The sequence below is a fragment of the Curcuma longa genome, chromosome 5 (genome assembly GCF_044706935.1).
Source record: "Curcuma longa cultivar G26 ecotype Majalengka, Jawa Barat chromosome 5, ITB_CL_G26_1.1, whole genome shotgun sequence".
Lineage (NCBI taxonomy): Eukaryota > Viridiplantae > Streptophyta > Magnoliopsida > Zingiberales > Zingiberaceae > Curcuma > Curcuma longa.
Genome location: NC_133865.1, coordinates 5,182,334 through 5,195,844, shown reverse-complemented (window position 1 = coordinate 5,195,844; position 13,511 = coordinate 5,182,334). Strand labels below are relative to the sequence as shown.

General features: G+C 40.8%; 4 protein-coding genes across 5 annotated transcripts; 1 reads left to right on the top strand and 3 right to left on the bottom strand.

Annotated features, from left to right (window-relative positions):
- Positions 1–651: 651 nt before the first annotated feature.
- On the top strand, positions 652–1,521 carry LOC141830150 (uncharacterized). Its single transcript, XM_074717634.1, has 3 exons — positions 652–975; positions 1,057–1,110; positions 1,191–1,521. Exons 1-3 carry the CDS (start codon positions 685–687, stop codon positions 1,422–1,424), a joined length of 579 nt encoding a protein of 192 aa, XP_074573735.1. The 5' UTR covers positions 652–684; the 3' UTR covers positions 1,425–1,521.
- Positions 1,522–1,598: 77 nt separating this feature from the next.
- Positions 1,599–2,201, bottom strand: LOC141830205 (germin-like protein 9-3). Its single transcript, XM_074717688.1, has one exon. It carries the CDS (start codon positions 2,199–2,201, stop codon positions 1,599–1,601), a length of 603 nt encoding a protein of 200 aa, XP_074573789.1.
- A 2,136-nt stretch (positions 2,202–4,337) lies between these two features.
- LOC141829468 (sialyltransferase-like protein 1) lies at positions 4,338–5,989 on the bottom strand. Its single transcript, XM_074716945.1, has one exon. The coding sequence runs from the start codon at positions 5,735–5,737 to the stop codon at positions 4,559–4,561; it is 1,179 nt and encodes a 392-aa protein (XP_074573046.1). The 5' UTR covers positions 5,738–5,989; the 3' UTR covers positions 4,338–4,558.
- A 1,261-nt stretch (positions 5,990–7,250) lies between these two features.
- LOC141829541 (transcription factor ILR3-like) lies at positions 7,251–10,295 on the bottom strand. Of its 2 annotated transcripts, none has more exons than XM_074717039.1 (5): positions 10,110–10,295; positions 9,939–10,016; positions 9,076–9,153; positions 8,812–8,974; positions 7,251–7,868 (listed from the first exon to the last, which is right to left on the bottom strand). In XM_074717039.1, exons 1-5 carry the CDS (start codon positions 10,211–10,213, stop codon positions 7,593–7,595), a joined length of 699 nt encoding a protein of 232 aa, XP_074573140.1. In that variant the 5' UTR covers positions 10,214–10,295; the 3' UTR covers positions 7,251–7,592. The 2 variants fall into 2 exon arrangements, with proteins under 2 accessions (XP_074573140.1, XP_074573142.1); XM_074717041.1 differs by having other exon boundaries at positions 9,939–10,001.
- Positions 10,296–13,511: the final 3,216 nt, after the last annotated feature.

The following is a 13,511-nucleotide window of genomic DNA, read 5'->3' as shown; positions in this document are numbered from 1 at the left end:
AAAAACGCAGTATGAAAATTCAGCATGATACATTACACTACATGAATGTGGGACTCAGGTATAATGTATTTTTTATTCTGTCATTACTTGATACTAATGAGATAATTGTCATGCAATTGGCGTACCTTTCTCTCTTGGCACCATTAATGTTGATGAGATAATCAACGTATCTTTTAATCAACTATTGTCATATTTGTAATTGATATACTTTTTTGAGAACCAACTCCTCTTCTTGAGCATCGTAGCACTCGAGTCGTTACAATGCTTGAGATGTTATGCACTCGAGAATGTCTTCCTAGCTAAGGCACTCGACAGATTAGGAGGTTGGACAAACCCGAGAAGTCAACAAGTCAGACCAACTCGACAAGTTAGATACTAATGATATCTTTATTGATCTATAAATCAGATGACTTCTACATTGATCGAATCTTGATTGACACATGGCTCCTATCATTTCCACCTCATCAAAAAAACTTATCAAAATATAACTTCTCAAAAAAATTTTTAAATTAGTTGTTTGTTAATTTTATTTTAAAGCTCTTTTCTTATCATAGTGATTTGAAGTCGCACTACGTGGCTCAACGCTTTGCCTAGAAAGTAATCTATCTATCCAAAACAGCACCAAGCTGCCCTTGTACGAGCGAACAAGCACAACCCAACCACCCAATCCCCACCCACCCAGCCATGGCAGCCGCGGCAGGGAAGCTCCTGATCCGCTTCGCCCACCAACTGAACCCCACACCACCACCACTGATCATCTCCACCGCCGCCAGCGCCGCTCTGCCTCTCGCCGGCGTCACCTCCCCGAAGCTCCAGAGCAAGGTGCTGGAATCAGCCGTCGCGCCGCTCCGTGCCTCGTCAGGGAAAGATAGCGACGTACTAGCCGGCGTCGAGGATGATGGCGGCGTCTCTCTGGGGACAATGAAGCTGCCTGCCAATACCGACATCCCTCTGTTCGAGACCCTCCTCTTCCAAGTAATAAGTAAACAAGTATATCTATACTGCAATTAATATACTACTACCTAACCGATGAAATGGTGTATGAACAACATACAGTGGGCAAACAGTTTGTGCCAAGGTGCCAATTTGCCGCTTCCTGTTCCTCTCAAGGTCTGTGATCTTTTAAATTAATCGCAGTAAGAAAATAAAATCTTTCTCTGACTTGCAAGATGATTTCGCCATGGAAGTAGGTGGACAAGGTAGACGGCGGCGCCAGATTGGGATTTATAAAGATTGATGACGGGAAGGCCGAAGTGTTTGCTCACATAGACTGCCTGGTTTTTCCGGCCACCGACGGCTCCGGCCCGGTGTTCCGAGCCACGAGGAATGGACCGATGAAGGATCAAACGCCTCCGGGAGAGCCGAGAGTTATGAGGAGCCTCCTCCAGGCCCTTCAGAAATCAGTTCAAATTGCAAGTAGTTGAGCTTCTCAATTCTGTACTTGTATTGTTAATTCAGATGCATGCTTCATCAGCTAGAGCTGATGATCAGCGATGTTAGATATCAAATTTGTTCACGAACGTTCAATTCATTGCGTCAAACTAGTGGACAATTATTGCTAAACGAATTCTCGTGCCACACTGAAGGAGTCAGTCTTGCTACGCGAGACCAGCTTTAATCTTCTCGACGGTGGCGACGTCAGTCTTGAACGATTTCGCCAGGATAGCTACGTCGATGCCGCTGGTGAAGACAGTCTTGGGAAGGGAAACAGTGCCGGCGTTGGAGCTTCCGAAAGCAGAAATGGCAAGCGCAGGGTTCTTGCTGTTGCAGAACTGGAAGTGAACGAGTCCCTTTGGAAACACAAACGCGTCGCCCGGCTGCAGAGTCTGCGTGAAGAGCTTGTTTGCGGTGTCCACGACTCCCACTTCCAGTTTTCCCTTGAGGAGAAAGAGCAGCTCCGCCGCTCGGGGATGCGTGTGAGGGGCATTGACGGAGCCCGCCGGAAAACTGAGGACGGCCAGCGACACACTCTGCCCGTTCAGAGCTGGGAATTCTGCCAGTGAGGCCTTGGTGACGGTGAATTCCTTCCCCGGCCCGGCGGTGACTACCTTGCGCAGGCCGGTGAACGTGAAGAAGCTGCCGTCGACAGCGGTGGCGTTCGACGGCAGAATGAAATCGGAGGTGATGTCGGGGTCGCCGGCGAGGACTACATCAGAGGCGAGGAGGAGGAATAAGGGGAGGCAAAGAAGGCTGAGCTCCATATTTCCAAAGAGGATTTGTTCTTCCAAGATTTGTGGCGAGGTGTGTGTGTATTTATACGCATGAAGACCGGCTGAGGCGATTTGTCTTCTCTCTTCTCTAGCATCTTCATGGTGGCGATGCCAGATGAAGAACTTTTATAAAATCATGATGAATTTCCTGGATCTCGAACGACAAATGTCACGAATGTGGTGATGCTTTCCTCCATTTTCAGCATCTTTGCAGGTGACATACAAGAAACCACCATGCAGAAACAATATGGAGGTATAATCTGAGCTACTAGATTCCAGACAAACCTATCTTTAATTCCATGTCTCAATCAAATCAAGATAACTTTGATTATTTGTAAAACATGATAACGTAAATTATAAGTTGGAGGAGTTGATTCTTGTCCTTGTCCATGGATCTATTGGCTTATTTATTACATCAACAAACATCATCATCATCATCATCATTATCTGAGATGATACTGAAAACAATTTCACTGCTGCTTCTAACAGGTAGAAAACAAGCAGTAACACCTGTAAATTGACTCAACTGAAGGGATCGACGCTATTACTTTAATTTTAGTTTTTATATCTAGTTTTAATGGAAATTAAATAAGCCATTAGACAGGGTGAATGATCCCATATCAATGATATTGTTATGGGATGATGTATCTTGGTCAAGAAAGTTGAGGTTGGATCCAGGTGGAGATAACACATCAGAAGGCCCGACTAATTCTGTGCCCGACTGACTCGATTGATTCCATGCCTGATTGAGTTTGCGCCCGATTAACTCCGTGCTCAATCGACTCCATGCCCGACTGACTCCGTGTCAGATAGGCTCCGTGCCCAACTAACTCAGTGTCCGACTGGCTCCATGCCTGATTGACTTCGTAACCTCCCAGAAAGAGATCGACTCCTCAGTCGGCCTAGTCTCATCGAGTTCGCACTCCTGCCCAAGTAGTTCCATTCCATCAACCCTACTTCCCTAACTCATCTCACTTGATAGCTGTCTGAGTGACATGTGGAATGGTAAAGTACTCAACGGTAAATCACCTATCACATTTAATACATGACCTTTTATCGTACTAAGCATAAGTGATGGGACTTTTCCCTACTGCGATGGGATATTTTCTTATTTTCTTACCTTAGCTTCGATGAGATATCTCCACAGATGGCTCTACAAAATAACTCCACTTCCCGCGGACCCAAGTACGTTCATGCGAACACATGCCTTAGCCTTCTTCCTGACACTCCATTGTTTCGATTCTTCTCCATCTCCTATCAACGACTGACTTAGACGTCGGATGGTTAAGTCAGGACACCCCTGACCTCCATTCTAACACTCTTTGAAGCTCTATAGGGACACCGTCTTCTCCAACTGCTCGTGGGCTTCGTGTGACTCCGTCAACATAAAAGTTAGGTGTCCTGTGATTCATCCAGAGACGAACTGAATAATTATTATTAAATTTCAATATGGAAATGCAATGTGTGGATGCCTGTGTTGCAAGAGATAGAAATCCTTAAAATAGTTGTAGACAGTCTGAAGTAGCAGCAGGACAAAGGGTGAAAGCTGTCCATTGATTACGGATATTCAATATATAGACTCTAACAACATTGTGATTGTTACAATCAAGGTTCAAAATCTCGAGCCTTACCTAATATTTCGATCTTCGATAGAACCGATATTGTTTTAGTACCAAGCAAACTCTAAGGCAACAAGGAGCATGTGCCATGAAAGATCAAGTCTTATTTAAAACTGAGGAAAAAATAAAATCAAAATATAAAAATAACGAGATATAAGCCATTTGGGCAGCAGAAAATCCAACCAAGCAAACTCCAAGACAATAATAAATTAGAGTGTAAGTTCATTGAATGTCTGATAAATAGTTTTCAGGGTCCTTGAATGATTCTGCTTAGTCACACTTTGAATGGAAATGAGCAAGCAAATTCCAAAATTTTATACTGCATTTCAATTGTTTTCCTTTAACCTTACAGACAAATAAATATGCTAAAACTATCTTCTTCGTGTTCTTTTGCAAGTATTTACTTGAAGAACACAATGCAATTAATGTAATCAAAAAGTCCTAGTTAATCAGCATAACGAGATTTCACACCAAAGAGCTGAAGAAATAATTCTCTTTAAGTCCTAGGAATTCTGAATCCAAGTAACTTGTTTATATGTTTGACCTTGAATGATTCTGCTTAATCACACTTTGAATTGAAATGAGCAAACAAATTCCAAAATTTTATACTACTCCACAATTGTAAATATGCTAAAACTATCTTCTTCATCATGCATGTTCTTTGCAAGTATTTACCTGAAAGTGTGATGAATGAATAAGAGACCCAACTTTAGCGCATATCAATTTAGCTCATTGGTAGAATACCACGGGAGGAAGCTTAAATCCTGAGTCTGTGAGGAATGGGATTACCTGCGGCTGCTCAACCAGATCATGGTACAGGGCATACTCCGCCGCGTAATCGTGCAGGTCCAACTCCGCCTTCTGGTTGGTGTGGTAATGGTGCTTCGCCGCCGGCGACTTCCCGAACCCGAAAACGCTGACCCGGTCGCAGATCCCCAGTGCGAGCATCACCGCCTGCATGCCCGATGAGTAATGGAACATCTTCTCGTTGTGGGCCTTCGCCCACTCCGCCGCCGGCGTCCCTGTGGTCTCCGTGAACCTCTTCATGGAGTAGTACTTGACAATGCGAGAGCAGAGCGTGTCGAATCGCAAGTCTGTGATGAGGAGCGGCGCCTTGTGGGAGGAGTTGCAGACGGCGTAGTCGAGGAAGTGGACGGCCTGGCAGATGTACATCGCGATAGGGACGCTCTCGCCGTAAGGGTGGCAGAAGCAGCCCGGCCGGCGAGCGCAGAGGTGGAGGATGTTGCTGTTGACGAAGGAAAGGTCGGTCTTTGTGCCGACGCGTGGGCCGTAGCCGACGACGCGGGCATTGTTGAGGCGGATCACGAACTCGTGGCCGTCGATTAACTCCCCGTGGTTGCTTTTGAGGAGAATCCCGCTGTTGCCGACCACGGCGCAGGAGCCGTAACGCCGGTCCCCATTTCCGATCCTGTCCGAGAGGCCGCGGTAGCGGTCGATGGGGCTCTTGACGAGATCGAGAAGGTCGGACATGACCCCCGGATCGAACCGGCGGCGTCGGAACCAATCGCGGAGTACGCGGCGTAGGTCGGGGAGCACCATGTAGTCCTTGGGCGCGCGAAGCCGTTTGGGGAACCGCGTCGAGGTCCGCCGCAGCACCTCGGTGCGGCTCTCCCGCCGCCATTCCGAGTAGCTCCGCAGGCGTTCCTCGGTGCCGCGGCGGCGGGCCGAGGAGGGGAAGACCCCGTGGAGGAGATCGTTCACGTCCTTTTCCAGCTCCCCGTCCCCGTCCTCCGCCGCCAGAAGAACGAGCGAGGCGTTGGCCGCCGGCGAGGCCTCGGGCGGCCGCTCGCGGCGCCAGCTGTCCTGGAGCGCCGCCCGGAAGCTGAAGACGGAGAGCGCAGCAACAATGATCAGAAAGATGAATGGCAAGCGCAGGGACCGCTTCATCCTCACCGCTACACGGACGGCGCCTTAGGAAAGCTCGCCTTTCTCCGACAAGATCGCATCTTTAGGAACGGAGGCACATCACTTGGAATGGGACAGAAAAATAGCAGGAGGAATTCCAGTGGGGGAACTACGAAGGAGGAATCTGCGCCGCCATGGATAGCGAATAGGGATCCCGACAGCCCACGGCTCGAAGAAGAGACATCGAGATCGCCGGTTTCTCGTTGAGGTCCTCTGATAAGACCGCCACCGGCCCCCAAGGGTTCGGGGGAAGTTGTACCTGCAAAAGTAGTTACACTTGTTTTCTAGCTACTCAGTTTATACCGGAAGGTAGATCTGTGGGTAAGTAAGAATATAGGCGAAGTTCAGCCCTTGTAGTACTACCCTTGTCAGATGGGTATGCTTTGTTTCCCAATGGATTATGTTGACGCGACAGCAACATTCATTTACCACAATTAATTCCACGTCTAGATCGAGCTCATATATTTAGAAATTTTTAGATAAATCTCTTCATACGTAAGCTTACTTAATGCATGGGTGTCAATGCATGGTGTCTCCGGAGCAATGATACCGCGGGATAGGACATGTAGGTTATCATTAAGTATCTACGTAAGTTCAATCCCCAACTACGACATATTTGTAAGAATTTTTCTTTAAATGGAGAGCACAATCAAAGGATGTTGGGCGTCTGGGCTGACCGCTATGTGCACTTCTCGATTTACCCTGGTGGTCGGTGGGAAACTTTTGTGGAGTCACGCCAGTCACCCTCAGAGATAGTCAATGGGATTAACTGAGATTTATCTTTTTTTTTTTTAATGTATAGGTAATTTTTCCTCCCGGATTAAAGAAAATGATAAATTTATCTTAATAGTCGTTAAAATTTTATAGTTATATGTTATATCAGCCTTAATCCGTTCTCAAATATTTTATAGTCCTTAATCATGATCCCATATTAAATACATGTTATTAATCAACTGCAAAGATGCTTTATAGTTTCATTTGCTCCACAAAAAGAGTATACCTTACACTTGTAAAGATTCTTATTCGATTTATTATGATATTCATAATTGCAATTGTTAAATCTATCAATGGAGAACAATATATTTTGTTTGCTTATTCATCATCATGACATGCAATTGATGCTTTTTTTTCTTTTTATTTATTAAATATCGTTCTAGTAAGAAATAATTTTTAAAAAAAACTATCTATTTGCAACTTTCAATAACGAGTGGAGAGTGTACGAGGAAGAGGATATATTAGATGGTGAATCTGTGACCTGTATAGTTACACTTCGAGATAAAATTCAAGGAAATTGCAACAAATATAACCAAATCCATACTAAGATATCAATGAGGATCCTGGGATGCAATATAAAATAGCACAATGGAGAAATTGAAAGAATTCATATTCCACCATGAAATTCACTTGGAGCAAGAGATTGTTAGTGAACAAAGGTTCGCTAGCAAAGTATGATTCTTGCTGCAACCATGCACCACCATTGAAAATTTTTTAGTATATAAAATTTGTTTAGAAATCATAGCAACAACCATGCACTACCAAATCCACTATCATTCAAGGTTTGTATAATAATTAGTACGTCTAGAGGAGGAGCTGCTAAGCTGAAGCACTAGGGCACAGTTCGACCGAAGTTAAGGGTTACAAACACTCTCCAAATTTAGCTTATGCTTATGCTGGAGGCACACAACAAAATATTAAACTTGCAACTCCTGCAGCAGATTAAAATGTCAGCTTATCCTCTGTCTCGATTGTAGATGTCAAAGTTTTGCTATATTTCAGCATCAGAGAAAAGAATAAATGTATTAGCCTCGGCAATGAGATGCATCTTTGGGAGACTTCCTCAAGCGTGAGGAGGCCAAAGCTTGGTGTCTTGTGTGGTATCCATGACGGCCCGTGGAAGCCACTGCCACATAGCCATGCCAGGGTATGCAGTGAAGTGAGCTCCCTTGTTTGATGGGGCCTGGACATGGGGAGCAAATGCAGCAGCAGGATGATATGCGAGTGGATGAGGCATGAAGCCGGCTGGAAGCATGCTCATTGCTTTGATTTGCTGTTCTAAATTCTCCTTATCGGCCTTCAATTTAATCTTCTCATCTCGAAGCTCATTTTTTTCTGTCTGTGACATAGTAGGTGCTATATATGATTAGAACATTTGCACGCGGATGGAACAACTTATGCTATGAACAGTGCAAAGAGCATTCTCCTTATTACAGTAAAACAAAAAATTTCGAGGAATTTTTTATCAATGGGTTGTAAATGACTGAATTTTTCCAATAGTTTCTGGCCTTGGTTTTCATAGGAACAAGTCAGAAATTTGATTTGTTCTCGATAACCAAGAATGATCATCTTAGGGTCCTCCTTTTTTCCTAATGCTCCTATTACATTCGTAGTAACCAACTAATGGAAAACAAACATCCACTTAACAAGTGGAAAAGAATATATGATTTTCAGTATGTTTGATTCAACAAATGATTAACTTTATAGTAAGAAGAGATTTTGTTATTCGAGCTGCATAACTCGAAAATAAAACCATTTTTTTCCTTTCAAATAACAATGAAATTCGTCTGTAATTATTTGCCCAAAAAGAACAAAAAATTAAGATTTTAATTGCCCAAACCCCATCTCAGGCTACATACCTGGAACCGTTTGAGCAACACAGCTCATTTTCCAGGCAACAGAAACAACGGTAGAGAAGGGGATAGGTTACATCATCCAGACAAGACTCATCCGAGCATCTAACATAAATTTGACAAGGAAGAATTATTTTTTTACTCACTTTTCTCTACCCCGTGTTTAACTAACAGTATCATGTACCACCATTCCATTGTCTTACATAAGCTACGTTATACCTAAAATCACTGAATCTTCTCACGCATTTGTGTTTCTTTCAGGTTCTACATTCTTCAATCCCTTACCACATTTTTAGAATTACTAAACCAATCTAGATAGGCTAATCCAGAATAATTTCAATCATGTTACATGTACTAACTTGATTGCAATTTATTTAAAACACTCATATATACTTCTTTACCAAGAGAAAAGGATAAGGATGATCAGACCTTTAAGTCCTTAATCGTTTCTTGTAGCTTTTCATTGGATTCCTTAAGTTCCTCTGATTCAGCTTTTAACTGTGTCAATACACGAACGGCATCACTTAGAACAGTTGCTTTGTCTGACTTGGGAGGTCTACCAGGGTCTAGGAAAGAAGACAGCTCTGCGAACCTATGTAGTTAAGAAAGTCTTTATTAACAGATTTGAAAAATGTGACCCTATGGTTTACAAGGATGAAACTGAATTTGCAAGATTTATTCATGAATGAGCACCTATCATTTAACTTATCACGCCGCATTTTTTCGCGACAGGCTTTTGACTTAGGTTCTGCACATGATTCATCCCTAGTCCTGCAAAATTGAAGTACAAGACAATCTTAGAGACCCAAATTAAATATGCCACTCCAAAGGACTTCTTAACAATCTAATTCAGGTAGATCAAAAACACCAAAATTACTGTAAGCATGGAGCTTGTAAACACTGATAAACAGAACAACAGAACGTAACATTTTCATACTGTGATCTAATTCAACTATTGAGCAAATATAAGGATAAGATCTAAATCTCAAATATCAGATATGTGCTATGATGTCTCTATATAATAAAACAAAAGCCAAACCACTTTTCTCCTTTGTTAATTAAACAAGAGAAGTAAGCAGTTTGCTGTCTCATAGTAATTGTTGGGAAGATTCACAAGATAGACATGCTTCAAGAGTACAAAGAACAAGCATGATTCTTCTGCGAAGCTGGAAAGGTGAATCAATTGTGAGCTAACAGACAAAATGAGATGGGACAATGATTTCCCTCTAAATTGGAGTTAAGCAAATCAAAGTACGCTCGGTAACATGCCATGTGACCGACACCAAGTCTGCATTAATATTATATCGGTTAAACAAATATCCCTACTGAAACTATTGGAGAAAACAATCAACCGCGAGGAATCTGAAACGAAAAAACACAAGGATAAAGACAATTGATAGGGAGCTAGAAATAATAATTATCCATTAGAGACCAAACAATATATAAATAAATCGGAGAAAGAAGCAGCACAGAAGAACGTAAAATTAAATCCACTACCAAACATCTGTACGCGAGATGTGCATCCAAACCTAGATCGAGATTCAGAGAGCACCGACCTTTTCCGCGAGCTGGTCCGCTCCAAACCGTAAATATCAGAATACGCCTCCCCGATGCTCGCCCTGTCAAAAGATTCCCTTCCATGCCCATCACAATCCCAAAAGAGAATTCAATATCACATATCATTTTCTCCGAAAATCGCAAACGTAAAGCAGGAAGAGATCTCGCACCCGGCGATGGGAGCGATGTTGCAGAAATTCTCGATCGCACAGCGCAGCTCGCCGTCGGATCCGCCGTCGTCGTTCCAGTAATCGTCGATGGAGTTGGAGGCCATGGCGGGAGGAAGACAGGAGCCTTCTCCTCCCTCGATCCGGACGAGGAGTAGCGATGGAATAGGGATCGGGACAGGCGTTCCGGAGGAGGACGAAGATGGAAAGGAAGCAATGCAGATGCGTTGCCGCGTTTCCCAGAGAGAGAGAGAGAGAGAGAGGAGCGATTTTGAGTTGTTGTTACGGAAAAAAACAAAGGGTGGATTATATTATTATTATTATTATTATTATATTATTACTATTTATCAAATTATCTTATGTGGGCCCTCCAAATGCGAGCGCCGTCCGTGGTGAAATGTTGGAATATTGGTTGCCTTTTATAAAGAGGATGGGTGAAATCGTGGAGCCCTCGAATTTTGCGGAAAACTCCAATTTTTCTTTGGATTTAGTTGAAAAATAATAATTTAAAGGATAAAAACTTTTTTTAAAAAGAGAAAGGTATCTTTTATAAAATTAAAAAAGGAAAGTCAAATCTAAAAATTAAATTCCACTCATCCAAAATTAGTAATATATCTATGATTAACCGGTCCCTCTCAAATTCTTGTTCTCAAAATTTTCTCATACATCATCGTCTTTCTTTATCAAACTCTTTTTTTTTCCCCTCTTTTTCTTCTTGGGATTGTGCCTCTTATTTTCATATATCGTGTAAAAAATATTGAATAATATTTATTTATATTTAATTTAAAATAAATAATTCCATCACTGAATGAAAGACAGTGATAGAGTGGAATTCAGGATCATGGTGGAAAATGGAGTAAGAGTGACAACATTATGAATGAACTATGATGCAGTTTGTCTATCTCTCGGGTGTAATATAGTGATAAAATAATTTAATAAATAAATCAAAATTTAAATCAGATGAATATTTTAAAGATTGACTTTTAAATGTCAAATTGTCATATCTCTTGGATAAATACACTGAATATAATATCGCACAGGTGGATAACATTATGAGGGATTAAAAAGATTCTAATTCTGTTTTTTTTTTTGCAAATAAAAGAATAAATATCACTACCATGATATTAATGGAATCGGGTGCTACTGTCTCTAATTTTAGTAAAAATATAAATTTTATTTTGTAGTTGTCGTTGACCTAATAATAAAAAGTCAGATGTTCTCCAAATATATCGGTTTATTTTTAGCAAAAACACAGATTTTACAAATCGGAGAATATATATAAAAAAGTCGATGAATCTTCTGCAGAACGCCGCCGACTTTATGGATGTGACAACACTAATTTTTGTATTGTTAAATTACTTTTCTGATTGATTATTGATGAGTTGATCTTATCTAAGGCAATAAGTGGAGTGGGTGGAAGTAGGGGGTTGAAAATGAATTTGATTTGTCAATTCAATTTTCGGATAGATTCAAAAATTATAAAATTATTTGATTCCAAAATGTTCCGGTTGAGATCCACTTCTGGGTGAGTAGCTACTTCCACACCTCACTTGAGCGAACTTCGATGAAGAAGAAGGTAGGGAGCTTCTAGATCCTATGGGCACAAGAAACGTGAGTAGGAAGACCAGGGTTTCTCCGGTGCGACCACTCCGATGCTTAAGTTAACTTCTGGAGAAGGAGGAGGAGATTGAGAGCGAAAAGGGAAAGTGTGTGTGATCGCATACCTTTCTTCAGTACAAAGCTAACATTTTATACAAGTTGAAGGCGTTAACTATATCACATCATGGATGTGATTGGAGTCACATCACCGTTATGAATATGTCAGGGAGTATGGTATAGTCAGCGTATATGTCCCATCGTTGACGAATATTTAAGAGGGTCATGTCACGCACACTCGTTGAGACCTACGCCATGATGAGTTTGCAGAGACGACAGGAGAACATTCACAACGGCATGATGGAAGAGTGGTTTTTGGGGAAAGGAAGAGAAGCCTATGTGGGGCCAAAGCAAGACTAAGCAGCAGGCTGGTCTGATGCCTGAATGAGTCGCCTTGGCTCGGGATAGGAGCACCAGGGGGGCCAGGGGGGTCGACTCGAGGGTTTCGGCGGGTGTTCATGGGGACGAGAGTCGGTCCGACTTCGTCCGAGGGCGAGAAGCTGATTCGGTCAGCTTTAAGAGTGGGGAACTTACTGAGGAAGACTCGGAAGGGTGACAGAGGCCTCTTATCCGACTTGGATCTGATTCCCCTGAATCGGTATACCCGCACCTGTTGGAGGAGGAGGTTTCGGAAGATTCGGCTCGGTATAAGCTATAGAGTCCGTGCCATTGAGTCTGATGCAACCCCCTCTTGGACTTGATTAACCGTGTCCTACCTCTTACGACCATAACAGAAAAGATTTTGAATTGAATTGAATTTGAATCGGATTTGAATTAATCTGTATTTTGATCTGAATTTAAAATTTAAAATTTTTGTAAATTAAATTTTATTATAAAAATTAAAATATTTTAATAGAATTTTAATATGATAATGAAGTATTAAGATAGAAATAAAGAATTATGAGGAAAATTAATTTTTTAAATATTATTTGGATGCGTCAGATTACACAAATTTTGAATTTAAGATTTTTGGATAAGTTTGAGTTTGGATCAGGTTCAAATTGAAAATTTTTTATAATATTTTTATTTCAATGAATCTATTCGAAGAATTGACACTGAACAAGTAAAATATTTTAGGTCTATTGACTTTTTCATTTTAACATCGAATCATCCTCTATGTTCTATCAAAATATTCTATTATTTTAATTTTTTTATTAGGTTGAATTATAATTACAACTTGAATACAATTTAGTATATGATTTTTAAATTTATTTACTTTTATAAAATTAATTCATAATTAATATTAAAATTTAGGTAAGAATCAAAAGGCTTCTCTGTTTTTTTATGTGTCTTGTATTAACAAAATATTAAAAAAGGTTCTCTATCTCATTTTTTATCTAAAAAATATGTTTACTAAAAAAATTATAATAAATAATTTAATTAAAATTACACTACATTATATTAAAACTACTATTATATTTGAAATAATTTTATTCCATATAATTTTGATTAAAACTACTAAAAATAAAGGTATTATTATTGGATAAAAAATAAAATCAAATGACCTATTAATATATTTTTCAACGTAGCATATATTTTTTCTTTTGACATGTGTAAATTGTCCTTCAGATTCACTTGGCGTCCACAAATTCTAAGATTAATTCGGTGAAGTTCTAAATTATCAAATTTGAGGATAACAAAAATAAAAGAATATTTATCCAAAGTGATATTCAAACTTTAGTCTATTATTTGTTTTCATAAGTAATTTAACATCGTACCATATATAAAATTTAATTATTAAACATTTAA

What these genes read in the sequence shown, in the direction of transcription:
- LOC141830150 (XM_074717634.1), top strand. Translation starts at nt 685, where the DNA reads ATGGCAGCCGCGGCAGGGAAGCTCCTGATCCGCTTCGCCCACCAACTG. An exon ending in TCGAGACCCTCCTCTTCCAA is followed by an intron (nt 976 to 1,056) that starts GTAATAAGTAAA and finishes AACAACATACAG; the next exon opens with TGGGCAAACAGTTTGTGCCA. An exon ending in CGCTTCCTGTTCCTCTCAAG is followed by an intron (nt 1,111 to 1,190) that starts GTCTGTGATCTT and finishes CCATGGAAGTAG; the next exon opens with GTGGACAAGGTAGACGGCGG.
- LOC141830205 (XM_074717688.1), bottom strand. Translation starts at nt 2,201, where the DNA reads ATGGAGCTCAGCCTTCTTTGCCTCCCCTTATTCCTCCTCCTCGCCTCT.
- LOC141829468 (XM_074716945.1), bottom strand. Translation starts at nt 5,737, where the DNA reads ATGAAGCGGTCCCTGCGCTTGCCATTCATCTTTCTGATCATTGTTGCT.
- LOC141829541 (XM_074717039.1), bottom strand. Translation starts at nt 10,213, where the DNA reads ATGGCCTCCAACTCCATCGACGATTACTGGAACGACGACGGCGGATCC. An exon ending in CGGACCAGCTCGCGGAAAAG is followed by an intron (nt 9,154 to 9,938) that starts GTCGGTGCTCTC and finishes TCAATTTTGCAG; the next exon opens with GACTAGGGATGAATCATGTG. An exon ending in AAACGATTAAGGACTTAAAG is followed by an intron (nt 7,869 to 8,811) that starts GTCTGATCATCC and finishes ACTATGTCACAG; the next exon opens with ACAGAAAAAAATGAGCTTCG.